Genomic DNA, 17,787 nt, shown 5'->3' on the forward strand with positions numbered 1-17,787 from the left:
GTGGAACAGAACAATGCGGAGAAAACAGCCGTAAGAAGAACACTAACAGACACTGTCTTGTGTTACTTATATTTTTCTGCTATGATCTCTGCACTGCTTCATACACACGCCGTGATTGTTTCTCTCTCTCTCTCTCTTTTTCGTCTAAATTTCTCACGTATGACGCATGAATATTGGAACATAGATGTTTCACGTTGTGCGCGTAGACCTTCACTGTGCTGATATGGATGACAGCGAAGCACACACACACGGCAGCGACAAAAGGATTAAACTCATAGGGACAACGATGAAACGGAAGACCGGAGTTTGTGACGCGAGAGTTTATCATGTTGACATCAGCCTTGTTACCAACACACACGCGCACGCATGCATACACACACACTTACACACACAAGCACGCACGCACTGACACACGCACGTTACACACACGCGCACGCGCGCACACACACGTGTTTTCGCAACAACGCGACTAAACAAGTGTGTCGCAGAACTTCTTGAAGGGGAGTGCATGCAGAGGAAGGGAAGCACAAGCAGCCTTCCTCTGACTGCCGTGACACGACCTGCATAATCAGTGAATAGCGTGGAAAGTGCAAAGATGGCTGGCAATGGTGCAGGTCGTGTCACCCGGCTATGCGAGCCGCGAGTGTGCTAATCAAGCTATGTAGCGTATTGTACCACACATAAGTATACCTTGTCCGGACGCCCGTGCGTCAAAAATTGTGAGGGGGAGCGGGGAGTTTCGGCCGTCGCCACTTCCTCGTGAACACTGCGTGCACACGGAACGCGTTGCGATTGCGCCGGCAGTGCTCCCCGCCTCCTGGTTACGCTCGCAGAGCCCGAGTTCCGGGGGTAACTGGCATTCATTAGGCACGCCCGATCGACTGCGCTGCCCGTCGTCATGCGTCGCTGTGTTGCGTCGTTCCGGCGGAATGAGTGCGCGCCGCTCCCGTGTCGTCTCCGCGATAACCGCGTGCACACGAATGTGGGTGTGCGAGCGGCCGCGCAGCAACCGCTGGTCGCGTCTATTCGAACCACTTGTGGGCCGAAGAAGCAGCAAAATAAACGGCGCACCGCTGGCTTCCGGGAAACGCCAATCGGTGTAGCACATATGAGCGGGAATGCTCAGCTTGAACGGCTGTGAGAGCCATGAGCTCTCTGGGAAACTGGGCAACTTTCAAGGGTAAATATATTCAGCAACGAAATCAGCGTGGGAAGCTGAGAGAAGACAAAGAACGTGGAAAGACGAGTTGGCTACGTTTGGTGTATCCGCGCTATATACAAAGCCGTATACAGACGGCTTACACTGTACTGCATGGGAAGATCAGTGCACGTTTTGTCTTTTTCGCATTTTTTGTGCATTTGTTGTCTGGCATTGCTCTAGCTGAATTATAGAGTCAAACCAACTTGCACATATATCCGCCATCCTGCGGTATACAGACAAATTGAAAAGCATGTGCATGCCCCGCCACGGTGGTCTAGTGGCTAAGGTACTCGGCTGCTGACCCGCAGGTCGCGGGTTCGAATCCCGGCTGCGGCGGCTGCATTTCCGATGGAGGCGGAAATGTCGAGGCCCGTGTGCTCAGATTTGGGTGCACGTTAAAGAACCCCAGGTGGTCAAAATTTCCGGAGCCCTCCACTACGGCGTCTCTCATAATCATATGGTGGTTTTGGGACGTTAAACCCCACATATCAATCAAAAAGCATGTGCATGAGGTTCTTTAACAGTCAAGCTGTTCTCAGTCGACGCTTTGATGTAAGTGGTGCGCGGTAAAGCTTGTGGACATCATATACGCGTATCCACCACAGATATTATGGGTTAACTCACTACTCCCAACTGGTACACTAAAAATGGAGGAATCGACAGTTAGCCCAACGAACAAGTATGTGCACCGTAAATATGTGCACCCTACTAGAAAACTATCACGATCTTATACGCATATGCGCCACAGAAATCGGCTAAATCCCACCACGCACAGCTTTCTCTAAAATAAAGTAGATGGAAACTGCCAGCCCTACAAATGGCGTGCGCTTATGCACAATCACACCGCTGTCACCTTGTACATTGTGGATATCAATGGTGGTGGTTATACTGGCATCTTAATCTTTAACGAAGAGTGGTTAATAAAGAGACGCGATATAAAATACGCGAGAGACTTGCGGAACGTGTAAATGCGATAGCCTGACGAAGAGATCACGACCAGCTTCGCTGTTTTATCGGTGTTTACGAAACGGAGCTGGTTGATTTTTTTTTCTTTTCAACGAAAAGAGCTCAAAGCAGTACTACTGTTTTCTTTTTTAGAATGAACAAGAATAGAAATGCCTCACAGGTATGTCGAAATGATATATTCTGCTACAGGGCTACCCGGTCGCTATTTTATTGCAAAGCAACGTTATATGACGCATAAATTTACCAATTCCGGTGCGAATAAACCAACACAGCAGTGTATCCACAGTTTAAGTCAGGAATGAATACTTACGAAAATGACACTCACCCTTTAGTGTGCAGGTATTGGACGTAGACATTATTACTTGCAATGATTGTGGTGCGTGTGTGCCTCCATGCGTGTTATAAGTGAACATGGGACTATCGTGCTTACGTGTCCAGGGGGGCCTCAAAAAGTCTTCCACGCGTGAAAGAGCGTAACATGAAAAAGTAACAAAGTACTGATTTGTCTCCCTCAGATTACTGCCCGGCGTTTGGCTATAATTGGGTATCAGTTCTGAAGCTACTATTTTGCAGACATTTATTAGCAATCGCAGGTTGAGGCAGACAACTAGTACACATTGGTCGCTGGATTCACGGACCGTTTCTGTGATAACTCTAAGACTTTCTACATCAAGACATATTGGGCATTAATTTGTGACCCCGTGTTGTCCCATGCTTAATGGCAGGCTTTCATAAATTAAAAAAAATCAAGAAGAAATTTAGCCCTCATCAGAAATCACACAGCCCGGACTCTGTCAAGCAAGCAAACGTTTTCGTAGATGCACATCACATTATTGGTATCTGGCCTTAGTGACAGTTTGCACTTCCTCGTAGCGGTGGGAAAGAGTTGTGGACAACAACCATACTTGTACTCACAGGGATTCGGATTTTCCCTTCGCATGCGTCGCTCGAAGCGCGACATCTTGATGCGAGGATAAAGGGCGCTGGCAGACCGCACCAGGCGCAGGCCAGCCCGGTCAGCAGATGCCAGGGTGGACACCTTGCCTCGCATGTGGCTTTCGGACAGGTTGCTGCACGAGATGCTCTGCGGCTGCTTCATACGGGTCTCTGTAAGGGCAAGCAGACAGGCATACCATCAGCAAGTCATCTGATACATTTAGGAAAAGTTTTCTAGGTCAAGCTGGTCTGAACGAGCTCTACTTCTTGCACAACACGCTGTTCACACGATAGTAACCGCACCATGTTACGGATTGTCTGATCCATTTGAATGCGCAGAGCGACCCCAAAGGCTACTTCGTGACCTTCCCTAAATTTATGTGAGCGGCAGCAAGCAGTCAGACCTTGGAAACGAAGGACCCCTAACCTTTCTCTGGTGCAACTATTGCGACCAGAGCCTCGTTGACTGTAACAAATTCTGTGCTTTACATTACCCTATCCCTTCCTCTAGCATTCTTGCCACCTGGGGTACTTCTTCTTGAAGGAGGAAGAAAGTTTAAGCGGAAAGACAGGGAGGTTAGCCAGTTCTTAGACCGGCTGGCTACCCTGTGCTGGGGAAAGGGGTTAGGGGAATGAAAGATGTTAAAAAGAAATACTTCTTCTTGAACACATTAAAGCGGGAATGAGCTTCCTCTATACAGGCTAACCGATTCGATCTATACAACATCATTGTATCACTGTTATAGATTAATTGCGTTTTTCGTCGATGTTGAAAATTTCGTCTTTTTGTACCTTGTGTCATATTTTTTTCTTTTAGTATGTTAATAATATTGCCACTTACATTTATATACCCTGATTGGGCACGAATCGGGACAGTAATATTTGTAAATAAATAAACAAAAATAAGTACTGTCGCAGTAAGTGGAAGTGCACGCCGATTTTAAGATTTTCATCAGCTTCAACGAGGGGCGAAGCATCCACTCAGCTTTCACGAGTAGTTGTTTTTCGTATATAGAGAACGAATGTGTCAGATATGGTTTACAAAAATATCTCTCTGTACCAGTCTTGCGTACCTTGTTTGAAGACTTCCGCGTTATATGTGTGCCCGAGATGTCCTGGCGTGCGAACATTCACATTCTTAGGCACTAGCTAGTCTCATCTTACTTGAAGCCTCTACTCTGTCGTGTGTCATATGTGACGACAAAAAAAAATTATACCACTACAGCTGACGCAAAAGTGTGTGCCGTAATTTTCGAGGCAAGTTCTGACGATCGAAATGACGTTGTGGAAGAAACCGGCCAATGAAAAAAATTTTTGTCGATTGGCTCCTGGAACTAATGGAAGTCTTATATATCGCCAGTTTTGTGTGAAAAGCCTTCAGTTAATCATTCATTTTCGCCCAGCTGTACACGAGTGCCCGGTGTCAACAACGAAGGGGGGCATACCAAAGTTTTCCCAGTCGACTCCTGTGGCCTGGCGTCGTCGCGCTATCTCGAGCCATTCGGGATCCCTCTTGCTGCCTTCCTCGTGGGAGGAAAACGGCAACCGACCGGGACGAGACAGCGACCGGCAGCGTCTCTCGGAGTCGTCCAAGTAGCGGTCTGAAGGAGAGGACAGTAGGTGCCGGTCCCAGGACATGGTCTTAAAAGCCGGTGCAGGCGCGCCATCTGAACCTGCGCGAGATGATGCTGTCAAAGTGCCATCCGATCAGAGAGAAAAAAATACACCGACACTATAGGCGTTCGTTCCTTGAGAGAGGCACACAGAGTTAAGCCACCGCCTTGGAGGTAACGTAAAGGTGGAATTGCGAAACCTTAGATTATTGAACCATTGAACATTGGCGTGACGTAAATAATGGCCCTAAGGACAAACACAATTCCCAGGGCACGGCACCGACAACGTGACTTGCATGTTGCGTAGTTCATGAAACCTTGTCCTGCCGTCCATCATGTGGGACACATACTTACGTAACTCGACCTTTGGTATACTGGTATGGGCCACCGGTGATTCAGTCATTATCGCAAGCAATAAAGAGCAATAACGCTATGTGTGAGCGTGTCACTGGTTCCATTTTTCCTCCTATCTTCTTCTATTATTTTCCTCCCCTTTCCCACTCCTCCCGTGTAGGACAGCAAATCGGGTACAACATGATTAACCTTCCTGACTTTCCTTTGTCTGTCTCTCTACAAGAACGTATAGGGAAGGGTGTTTCTGCTCCACTAACGTTGTCGGATATTTATTGAGCAAACTGTTGCCTTCTTCCTCTTTAGCGGACCAGTAGGGAGCTCTGGGAGCGGCAGCCCGTTTAGTTTATGGGAGCCGGTGTGCAGCTTGTTTGAAATATCGTTGTTGTGACCTACCCTCACGCAGCTGGTGTCCCAATTTTCATTTCACTGTTAGCCTAAACATTTTCATTGAACTTGCCCGACGTTTCAACTAATTTCTTGTTTCGCGCTCAAAATTGTCTAAGAGACCTTCCTGAGTTGACTCAATTTTCAGCTGCACGACCTTCGCAGGAATTCGAGAGTGGAATGTACAAAGCAATAAAACGCTTTTCTGGGCGAGCTGGTTCATGCTCTTAAAGCAAATGAAAAACGCCTAAATAAGAAAGGCGAAATTCCCGCCTTTTTGTCTCTCTTGTGCTGTTTTTTTTTTTTTGCGCCTTGAATTTAGATGCGGGAGCACCTTATGCTCGCCGCAGTGTCCGCTGTGCGGCGTCCACACCCATACTGGACATGCGCAGTTCTTCCTCATTCTCTACCACGCGGATGGGCGTTCTGCTCCCCTCTCCGCCACAGGTTCCACGCATTAAATCATTGCATTTAACTCTCTCTCTCTCTCTCTCTCTAAAATCACGCCGGTAGGCGGCGCAAATGTCATGGCGCGCATAAGGAGCCTTAGGCGCGCGTGCGTTCGCTGTGCTTCCGTCATTTTCTCTCTGCTAAACGCTGTGCGAAACAATATGAACAACATCAACGTCGGCGCTATTTGCAGCGGCAGCGCCACCACCGCGGAGCAGAGGAAGCCTCGGGAAGCCGAACGTAAACGTCGGCGTCGGCAGGCGGACCCCGAACTTCGGACCAGTGAAGCCGAACGTAAACGTCGACAAGAAACTTCTACGCCAGCAAACATGGACTCGGCACGCCGAAGTGGAACGCTATCGTTATCAAGCCCACCATGAACTCCAGGCTCGGAAAGTGTAAGTGCAACGGCAGCGTCATGCGGCAGCTCCCGATCCGGAAGCGGCGAGGCGAGTCTGCGGCCAGAGCCATCGTCGACCACAAAGCCCCAGCGATGCTTTCGCATCCCACCATGGTTGTCCGTGGGGGGAGATGATGTGCAGTTTTATTTTAAGAATGCACAACCAGCCCTGTGGCGAGGTGTCAGACGGTGTTAGGGAGTGTAGAAGGCGAAACTGCAGCTGGGGCAATTTCGATGTCTCTCGCAGTCTAAAAATCCAATAGCACCCAATCAAAACGCACACTTACTGAAAGGACGGCAGCTTTCGGAACGAGACACCGAAGGACCCGAGGCGTTGGCTCCACCACGTGCCTTGGCCCTGGGCAGAATGCGGAAGTTGATGTGTATTTCCGGTGACGACGGCTGTGGCACGGTGGTCGCTGTCGTCTCCTTGGCGCGTGGTATGCGTGGTATGGAGTCCAGTACCTTCGGCACAGCGCTGTACGCTCTGTGTGAAATCAGTAAAACCAAAAGGTGTGATGAGCAAACAATACAAGTTAATGCAGCTGTCTCTCAGAGCGTGTTCGTAAAGCATATATTTTGGATTACGTCACAGTGTTATCTCACCCAAATATCTCATTTCATGTCATGTTCATAACGCATACATAGTGGTACACTATACATGTCGCCCTGCGACACCTAAACGTTAAAATAAATATATTCGGTCGGTCACGTTAACTGAAATGCTGATGAACGCAAAATAGATACACCATGCCCGCGTGCACTGCGTTAAGCTACGTGCATGTATAATTCTTGTGTGCAATTCAATCGTGCGCATGAAGTCAGCGGTGTTTTGTAGAGACTAGGATCGTCGACAACGTTTCTTTGCAAGGAATGTTGGCCCTTTTTGAGGCCTAGCATGACAAAGCCCCAATACAAAAATGCGCAAGACATTGAGAGAAGACAAATAATATAATAAAAACTGCACTTCGAAGAAGTCCACTTGAACACACTTACGCACGTTCATACTTGTTCAAGTGCGAGCGTGCCGCAGGTGGAGATAAGATCGTCCAACAGTATAATGAGTCTATCCATGAAGTATTTCAACTGGGTTCAGTAAAAATAATGTGTTGATCCGATTGACACTTGTCGAAAATCTTAATGATTGTTTCGGTTGGCGACGAAATACCGCTTCCAACATGATTCCATTCTGGCCACGGCGGCTGCATCTTAGGTGTAGGCGAAAATGCAAGAGGCGTATGTACTTATATTTAGGTGCACGTTAAAGAACACCATATGGTCAAAATTTCCGGAGCCTTCCACTACAGCGTTTCTCATAGTCATATCTTAGTTCTGGTACGTTAACATCCAACGATAATTATTATATATCCAACCCGATTCCCACACTGCAAAGACTCCCTGAAAGTATGCCGCTGTAACCTCTTTCAGAAAGACTGCGACAACCCATTCAATAGCCAGAATACCTTCGAAACGGTCACTTTTCAGATTCCTTTTGAGCTTTTGGAACAAGGAGAAGCTTGCTAAACTCTGCAGCCCTGAGATGAGCCCGGCAGAAAACTTCTTGCTCCACTGACGTCATAACGCATGAAATTGCCTTAACATATTCACAGTCCCCACAATCCGCAGCCCAAATCAAGGCCACATAGTCATACTCAGTCGGACCTCTTCAGTCATAGGTTATGGCAATCTCGCCAAAATTAAGAGTCATTAGACTTTATTTCGTGAGCCCTGACTTTACAAGTACATGGATCTCTTTGAAGAGAGAAGTAAACTCTTCTCAGAGAATTTTTCGCAAACGGGTGCATGCGCGTGCTTCCACAAAAAAAAAAGAAGCATTCTCTTTACTGACGTACCACAATATGAAAGGCAACGCGAGTCACTCCTTTCGATTTACATAACGATTACAAGTTATGCTTTTTATGGTATTGTCATTGATGCCGAACACTAAGGAAAAACGCCAATGCATTTGTCCGAACGTTCGGTCTTCGTGTACGACTTCCTTGGCCCCAGAGCATAATTCCGTCCATTACAGCTATTTCTAAGCTGCTCCATGACGAATTACCTCTCATAAAAATAACCTGCATTGTTTGAGAGCACGAGTATCTTCGCACGTTCCACATCCGACACCAAATCGCACCTGTCAGGACTGTTTAAAACTATTGCCACATGCGTGGCACGTGCTGCACTGTGTTGACCCGGGAAATGCACCAAGCACCGTAAAAGTTACCAAACTGTCTTCCGCCAGGCTCCGTAGGCGTACTTGGGCCCAGAAGTCTGCCTGTTAGCTCGCAGTTTAAAGGCCGCCTTGGTAGTTACTGTGACTCGTATGGGAAATGGGGCAGTAGGAATGGGGCAGTAGGAATGGGGCAGTACGCGTTTCGTACCAGATGATGGAAGGCGCGGAAGTCAAAGATCGGCCGTTGTCAATCAATCAATCAATCAATCAATCAATTATTTTGCGCAAATTGGTAGTTACAGTTGGGGATTATACAGATGCAGAGAGAGGTCCCAAAGTCAACAAACTGTACAGGGGACGGCCCATAAGGAATGAGTAACAAAAGTACTTATTCTGACCACTGCATGGGAATCAAATATATTTTAGTGTAGCATAGACACATTAGGAGTGCTCGAGGTAACTCATAATATGATAATTGACGGAGTTTAACGTCCCAAAACAACATGTTACGAGAGACTACATAGCGGAGGGCTCTGGAAATTTTCACCACCTGGAGTTCCTTAACGTGCACTTGAGTTTAAACACGCGGGTCTCGAGCATTTCTGCCTTTATCGAAAATACGGCCGCCACGTCCGGGATTCGATCCCACGACCTGCGGGCCAGCAGTCGAGCACTGTAGCCACAAGACCACCATGGTGGGTCGGTGTGAGGTAACTCAAAATGTACATGACAGAAAATACTAAGCTGGAGCTATCTCTGCATTTATATAGACGAAAAGCGACCCCTGGTATTTAGCAAAAAAAAAAAATCTCCAAATTCATGAAGTTAGGTAATTTATGTAGAGGTCGGTGTTGTGACGAACCACGAAATTTTACCGGCTGTATATCACTTGTGTCCAGAGATGATGTTCTTTACAAACTGCATTGCTGTTAAATCATCTGTCTGCATAGGCATGCTCTGGCCTTCTCGCTTTGTCTCTTTGTGCAACAGCCTGTTTGCGCGTACAACAGCTCCTCCGCTTGTACGACAGCTTCTCTGTTTGTACAACAGCTTCTCTGTCTGTACAACAGCTTCTCTGTTTGTACAACAGCTTCTCTGTACAACAGCTTTTATGTTTGCATAACAGCTTGTCTGTTTGTCGTGTGTCCTGTATGTTGTTTGTCGTGTGTCTTTTCCACCCGCCAGCCCGCCCTCCCGCCCGCCCGCCCGTCCGTCCGTCCGTCCGTCTGTCTGTCTGTCCATCCGTCCGTCCGTCCATCCGTCCGTCCGTCTGTCTGTCTGTATGTCTGTTTGTCTGTCTGTCTGTCTGTCTGTCTGTCCGTCTGTCTGTCCGTCCGTCCGTCCGTCCGTCCGTCCGTCTGTCTGTCTGTCTGTCTGTCTGTCCGTCCGTCCGTCCGTCCGTCTGTCCGTCCGTCTGTCCGTCCGTCCGTCTGTCTGTCCGTCTGTCCGTCCGTCTGTCCGTCTCTCGGTCTGTCTGTCCGTCTCTCGGTCTGTCTGTCCGTCCGTCTGTCCGTCCGTCTGTACGTCCGTCCGTCCGTCCGTCCGTCCGTCTGTCCGTCCGTCTGTCTGTCTGTCCGTCCGTCCGTCCGTCCGTCCGTCTGTCTGTCTGTCTGTCTGTCTGTACGTCCGTCTGTTTCGTTCTATCGCGTCTTGTCTTGTTTTGTGCGTTTGTCTGTCTGTTGTTTACGTCATAAGCGTGTTTCTTAGCATATTAGAGGAGCACCGCACCACAACATAGCAGTTGCTACAGTTTGACGTCCCAAAATCACGATATTGTTATGAGGAACGCCATGGTGGAAGGCTCCAGAAATACCGATCACCAGGTGTTCTTTAACACACACACATAAAGCTAAGCACATGGGTCTCCAGCATTCCGCCTTCATCGAAATGCGGCCTCCACGCCAGAGTTCGATCCCGCAGCCTTCAGGTCACCATTCGAGTACCATAACTACGTGACGAGTAGCATTCTTCATTCATTCGTGCCCAGAGATGTTTTTACCGACTACATTGGTAACTGTCCACCCGTACGTTCGCGTATGCGTTATCTGTCCTTCGGACCTTTTTTTTGTATGGTCAGCAGTTTGTATGTCGTGTGTCTTGACTCTCTTGTCTTGAATTCTCTGCCTGCTCGGTTGCTTGCTTATATTGTCTTGTTTTGTCTGTCTGTGTGGCCTGTTGTTTGTACCATATGTTCGTGCCTTATCATTAAAGAACCAACTCACCCCACTCCCGGTGATCCGGAGAGGGTTCCTGGAGCCGCACCCGTGCTCGACGCACCCGAGGTGTGCCTCCTCCTGGACCGACGTCTTCTCTCCATGATGGGCGTGTCGGCGAACTCCGGCGGAGGCGTGAGTGTCGGTGCAACGGGGTCTGGTGAACCCTTCCCTGAAGACGACGAGGACGAGGACATGTCAAGGCTGCAACCCGAGTCAAGACTGGACTGCCGCCGGTGTCCCAGGATGGTGCCACCGACGCCTGGACGGACAACGTCGGACTTCTTGGACGTCTCCAAGAGGCCTCCGGCGGATGCCGGCCGCTCGGAGTCCGCGATGAACCGGACTCCCGGCTTGTACCCGCTGTTGGTCTCGCTCTTGGCGCCGTTTTTGTCGGTGATATTCTTGTTGTTGTTGATTTCGGCTTGTTGCTGATTCGTTCGATTGGGCTTCGGTTTAGTGTCTGCTTCGTTGACGTTATCTGTAACAGGCAGACGAGAGCACACAATAAGCAAGTGTGATGACTTTGTACGCACACCCATGCAGTACGTACTTCTCGCTGTGATTTGCAACGCGTAACATTGCCCGTTTCAAACAATCCTAGAAAGCCCTATGCAAGTACAGCTGTGAAGTACCTCGTAAGCCATTTTTTTTTTCTTGGGAAGGGGAGGGAATAGGCGATGTACAACCCTACGCGTCCGTAAGTCAACACGCATAGCTACACAGTTGATCACTTTGTTCATGCTCCTGTTACTGCTGATGATGATCAGTTATGTATGAGCGAGCTAAAATGAATGGGCCGCAACATTACCAACTTGTCGCGTAATTCACGTGCTTTGACGACTGGTGCCATTCCACGCTTGTGCCACGCAATATTTGCGTTAAGGATACTTCTCATGCAACGTGACATTCATATACGTTTTTTTTTAGATGCGAAGCAGCTTTTGCTCGAGGCTGTGTCCGTCCCTCGGTGACCGTCTACTCCCGAACTGCGCATGTTCCAACTCTCACCCCTCTCCTCGCGTGAACGCGAGAAGGCGTAGTGGAGGAAATGGCAGGGCGCTGCCTCCACTTCGTTTCTCTCCTCCCGTTTATCTCTCCACCACAGCTGTGCGCTCGCATATAATGTTGCGCGCGATCGCTCCGTCGCACTTTCCTTTGCAACGGCGCTATGAACGTAAACGTTGGCGCCGGTTGTAGCGGCATCGGTAACATAAGCTGTGATAGCAGCGCAAGCACAACCACTGAGCAGAAGACGAGAGCTCGCGAAGCCGGACGTAAACGATAGCGCCGGCTATCAGACCCCGAACTCCGAGCTTGTGAAGTCGCAAGGAAACGGCAAAGACAGCAAGTGGAGCCTGAACTCCTAGCTCGCGAAGGCGTATGTTAAACACAACTCCACACACAAATTAAACATACACGAAAGCATACAAATGGAAATACAAGTGAACACCAGCGCCTCTTTGCATGCCCACATGGTCCCCTTCAGTGGAAGATGGTGTAAATTTTCGTTTGTTTGCTACACAGTTGCAAGCACGCGTAGGGCAGCACCTGCTTGCCACGGGCAAGACATGGGTTACACTCTTACTCGAGCCGAAGCTTTTGGTCAATTTATTTGCATCCATGTCCATTTTCTCTCACATAAAACGACAAATTTTCGCTCGCAACGATTGACACTGACGGCGACAACGGAATATCTGCGAAACAAGCCCGTTAACGCTGCCGCGTTAAAGAACTTCAAGCTGCATCACGCTCATTGTTCTAAGCTTGAAGGAAGACTGGAACTTCGCTGCCTACACTGTTTCTCTCCGGCTTTCTCTGTTTTGGTAATTTTTTCTTTTTGACTTCCTCAGTGTTTTGCCTTTTTTTTTTATTTCTAAGATTTTATTAGTGGTTTTCTTCCAGTTTCTTGTTCCTTTCTTTTTCACTCTTTCTATTTCTCGCTTGTTTTCCATTTTCAATTTTTTATACGCGGTGTTGTCTTCGTTACGCCAAGCGACGACAGCAGATAACAGCACATGACAGCCAAGGCCTTTAAAGTGCTCCTAACAGACTCAGTGATGTTCCGTATTACGCCGAAGAATTCCCATTCAGAGACATGAAAATTCTGTATTTCGTGGATTTCTCCCTGCAAACGTTGACGAAATTCCCAGCGAAATTATCTGCACAACACTCTTAATTCCCGCCACTACCCACGCACTATAATTACAAGTGTCTCATGTACTAGCGACCTTTAAATTTATGACTAACCCCTCCACTGCCGCACAACAAAAGCATGGCTTCATTCATTCAATGGTATGTGGTGTTTAACGTCCCAAAACCACCATATGATTGTGAGAGACGCCGTAGTGGAGGGCTCCGGAAATTTCGACCTCCTGGGGTTCTTCAACGTGGACCCAAATCTGAGCAAACGGGCCTACAACGTTTCCGCCTCCATCGGAAATGCAGCAGCCACAGCCAGGATTCGATCCCGCGTTCTGCGGGTCAGCAGCAGAGTACCTTAGCCACTAGACGACCGCTGCGGGGCATGACTCCATTCATTCATATACTGTTGAACATTTCACATTGCGGGCTTCAAGTCTAACACCATGTACTAGTGAACTATAGAAGTCGCTCCACGTAAATATCAGAAACAAATCTCAAAAACAATGCTTGCGTGGTGCATGCGTCAGAACCGATTACACCACATGAAGGCACACTGTGACCGCTAATTATCGGTGGTCATAGGAGAATTTAACCATGCATTGCTGAAATTCCCTGCAATAATACGAGGATTCCCTTTTTCCGTTTGGTTCAAAATGACAGGCACAAATTCCCCGAAAATGGGAAAATACCCTGCACGGAACATCGCGGTCCTAACTCGAAACCACCATCAAGCCACTCGACGAACAAGAGGAAGACTTCGTGGCGCGAGCGCGCGCTCAGTGTGCTAAAGATTCATATTTGCAAGGTGTTTCAGCGCGCGAACAAAGGAAAAAAGGACAGGGTAGACAGAAAGAGCGCTGCTCTTTCTGTCTACCCTGTCCTTTTTTCCTTTGTTCGCGCGCTGAAACACCTTGCAAATATGAATGCGCACCAACTAGCCCAAGCTTCCACTCTTGTGTGCTAAAGATGTCTGCGCAAGACGTGGTTTCACCCAATTTACGCCAGTGTTGTGTGTGTCGTCTTGTTCCCGTCTTCGTGCGCTTACCACTTTCATAAGCGACGACAACAGCGCCCCTATACGGGCCCCTGTACGGTGCGCGCATCTAAAAAATTACCAGCACTTCAATATAGGGCACGTATGATATCCGCCTTCGCTGTTTTGCCTGATAAATAACACTCCAAAATAAATCCTATCCTTAGATATGAAAGTGGTATGAACGTTCGGACATCCCGTAGCAGTCATTGCGGCCGGTCGCGTCCGTTATTGGCATGCCGGACACGTGGCGATTTTAAAAGAGAAAAGGCTGCGAATAAGCGGCGGTGGCTACTGGAGCGTGGCATCAAGATATGCTCGCGGTGTTGTGGCGGAATTCTATTTCCAGGTCGTCGCGGAGCGTGCGGACCGCGTTCGCATTTCGCACGGACACAACTAGAGCCGCGTGAAACATTGGTGCCGAAGATGAAGAAGAAAACGGAACGACACGAATACTGCTTTTGGCAGGCATATTGGCAGCCACGAAAGATGAAATAATATAAAACACGAAAGGGGCGAATCACGAGGAACAAAAAATAGTAATAATAATAATAATAAAGAAGTCGTTGGCAGCAAAGCCTATAGCACACGTCCTGAGTGAAACTCGTTCCCACCGTTTCATCCGGTCGCTTCCGGCTTCCACGAATACCGTGGGGCCACAACCGATGACCGATATTCCGCGCTAAACCAAAAAAAACTTGCTGTTGCGAGGAAGAACCAAAATGGGAGATAAAAAAAAATAGGCAGCCTTTCTCTCCACTTTCTTCACAATGTTTCTATGTCCGGGCGAGAGAAACTGAGTTTCGGTAGGCATTCGCTTAGCACCGCAACTCCATCGCGAGGATGTTCGCGCGTCAGACCGTAATGCGGTGTTGTTGTCCCGCACAATGCACGCGTGCCACACGACTCACTCCTCGCGTATCTCTTTTGTCGACGCTTCCTGCAGCTGACCAGCCCCGCGTCCGCACGTGCGTTGCAAACGTGACCTGCTAGTGTGCTCATGTCCGATTGTGTGCCCGTTAGTTCAGTGGATGCATACATTTCAACCATCCTCTTTACGAATGCTTTGTTTGAAGAGATAAATTCGGTTTAATGCTTTAAAAAAAAAAGGGGGGGGGGGATGTTTTTCACTAGCTGTTCTGTTCTGTTCTGTTTTAACTGTTTTGCTGTGGAGAGGTTGAGGTGCCTATTGCCTCGGCTACTCCATATCACAAAGTTATGGAGCGAAAAATAAAATAATAATACAGAACGGTACCCAAAAATTAACAATACGGAAAAGAAAAAAAAAACGTAATAGGACACTGAAACCAGTTCAAATAACATGCCAATACACAGTTTTCTTCGCGCAGTTCACACATTCATAAACTACTGTTTTCTTCGCGCAGTTCACACAGTCATAAACTCTGTTTGGTGTAAAGCACACAAAACAGAGAAGTGTTTTGATTTTAGTGGCCTATAGCGTGGCCTTCTTGGCTGTTGCTAGGTTTTTCCGTGGCGTAGACAGGGCATGGTAGAACCACAGCCTGCCACAGGCCATGCAAATAATCTCCGAACTGCAGTGCCAGAACTAACGTAAAAAGCTGGCTGCGGCGCCCCCGGTCGAAGCGCGGGTCTTTCGTCACTGGTATACTTGGCTCGCGCGTTGGCCAAAGTCGGTTCAGCGGCTGCTCGGACTGTCTCCATCGTCGGGCACGGCTGATTAGCAAAGGCACATGATAAGCAATGGCGTTGCAAAATTTTCGCTGACACTCGACATTTAACCTCGAGCTTTAAGGGTGTTGTAATTAATGATATTAGTTCACTAAATGAAGGCTTCAGTTCTCGCATCTTTTGACATGTATTTATAGCGCATTCCTCGACTCGGCATGCCTCCCTGCACACATTATTGCTGATGATGATGATGATGAAGAAGAAGAAGAAGAAGAAGAAGAAGAAGAAGAAGAAGAAGAAGAAGAAGAAGAAGAAGAAGAAGAAGAAGAAGAAGAAGAAGAAGAAGAAGATGATGATGATGATGATGATGATGATGATGATGATGATGATGATGATGATGATGATGATGATGATGATGATGATGATGAAAACATTATGTGCAGTGAACACACCCCGCACCACCCGGTCAGTCCCACGTAGGGACCGCGAAGCCGAGCTGGGCGGCCAGTTTTGTTCGAATTTTTTCAACCAAGTACGTGACGCTGTGACCGTAGCCGTTCTGCGGAAAGTGCGCAAATATTTAGCCTTCCGCACTCTGTCGGATTCACGGGCGCGCTTTATGAAGCAGCTTTTATAGGGCGGCTGAAGCGAACATTTTCGATGAGAAGGACGAATCACTCATGATACGCACATTATAGCGTATATAACCGTACAGGGGTCAATGTACGGTGCGACTGCCGTATATATGACTGAAGCAACAATTTGAGGGTTACATTTGCCAGACTTTGCGAATAATAACAGAATAATAACGACTTTGCGAATAATAACAGACATGGAGTGTTATGTATCATCCCTGTAGCCCACAGGGACTGTCGAGTTATATAGCGTGTGCCATTTATATTGTCGGCCAGCTATACTAGCCGTAAGAGGAGGTCACGCCGCACGCTTCTTGCTCAATTTTCGTTTTTTTTTTCGCGTGCGAAGCAAGTGGCCTGTACTGAGAGGTTCGAAATTCACGCGTATACAATTCATCGTGTGACCTGCGTATATTGAAATATTCCTATGTAATGGAAACCACGCGTACCACTATGCAGGCGGAAACGACAAAGATAAAACACAACAATAAAGATCTTATGTGTCGCATGGGCGTCAGTAGCTGGTTGCAATGACGTCAGCTTTACCAAACATCAGCAGTACACTCCTCTGTAGCCGACCTTATACACTGTAAAAAATGAGCGAGTAAAAAGGGTGTCATTTTGTCCCACAACAATAATCGTCAACTATGTTGCTTTCCATACTTGCGCTGTCACCCCACGCCCGGTACATTCCGGCCACGATCGACACGCCCATTATCAGGCTTACATTGCATTCTCTATAGGAAAGTGGCCAGCGACGAGTTTTCAAGAACGGAAGCGCACGCAAGCCTGATGACGATTATTGTTGTGGGACAAAAAGACACCCTTTTTACTCGATATTTTTTTAGAGTGTACCTTTCCTCTCATTCCAGGTCCAGTGGGTACAATCCTTTTTTTCAACAATACTGTCATTATATTAAAGCACAAACATATTGAACTCGTGGCAGCATTATTCATGCGCGATGATTGCACATCTCAACATTCCGTTTGTTAGCTAGATTGCGAGGTACACATGCTCAGAAAATTTTGGACTTGCGCTTGTCTGTTGCGTTTGCTTGTGGTGTATTTTGCGCAGCAAATTAGATTGTTAAGCGGGAAATGTTTCCACGTGACCTATAATCCTGCCCAGGCCTGGTGTTCGTTTTTCGAGTGTTCAGCAAGCTTCGCTCAATGAATTTCATTCGTTAGACGGTACTCAATAACAATAACAACAATAATAATAATAATAATAATAATAATAATAATAATAATAATAATAATAATAATAATAATAATAATAATATCTCGGATTGAGCGTCCGAAAACTACGATTTGATTACGAGAGATGCCGTGGTGGAGGGCTTCGGAATTCTTGACCAGCTGGGTTTTTTTTAACATGCACGTAAACGTAGATACACGAGCCTCAAACATTCTCTCTTCCGTCGAAAATGGCCCCGCCATGGTGGTCTATAGTGGCTAAAGTACTCGGCTGCTGACCCGCAGGTGGCGGGATCGAATCCCGGCTGCGGCGGCTGCATTTTCGATGGAGGGAAAAATGCTGTAGGCTCGTGCGCTCAGGTTTGGGTGCACGAGCACGAGCGAGAAGAACCCCCAGGTGGTCGAAATTTCCGGAGCCTTCCACTACGGAGTCT

At 47.8% G+C, this 17,787-nt stretch overlaps 1 protein-coding gene across 1 annotated transcript in view; it reads right to left on the reverse strand.

Annotated features, from left to right (window-relative positions):
- LOC119181401 (uncharacterized) overlaps positions 1–17,787 on the reverse strand; it is a 146,666-nt gene that overhangs the window by 67,366 nt on the left and 61,513 nt on the right. Inside the window, exons 4-7 of the mRNA XM_037432631.2 lie at positions 10,703–11,174; positions 6,592–6,791; positions 4,549–4,776; positions 3,083–3,274 (exon numbers count right to left, since the gene is read on the reverse strand). Coding sequence (XP_037288528.2) covers positions 3,083–3,274; positions 4,549–4,776; positions 6,592–6,791; positions 10,703–11,174 — 1,092 coding nt within the window. The remainder of the gene's footprint in view (positions 1–3,082; positions 3,275–4,548; positions 4,777–6,591; positions 6,792–10,702; positions 11,175–17,787) is intronic.

The sequence above is a fragment of the Rhipicephalus microplus genome, chromosome 3 (genome assembly GCF_043290135.1).
Source record: "Rhipicephalus microplus isolate Deutch F79 chromosome 3, USDA_Rmic, whole genome shotgun sequence".
NCBI lineage: Eukaryota > Metazoa > Arthropoda > Arachnida > Ixodida > Ixodidae > Rhipicephalus > Rhipicephalus microplus.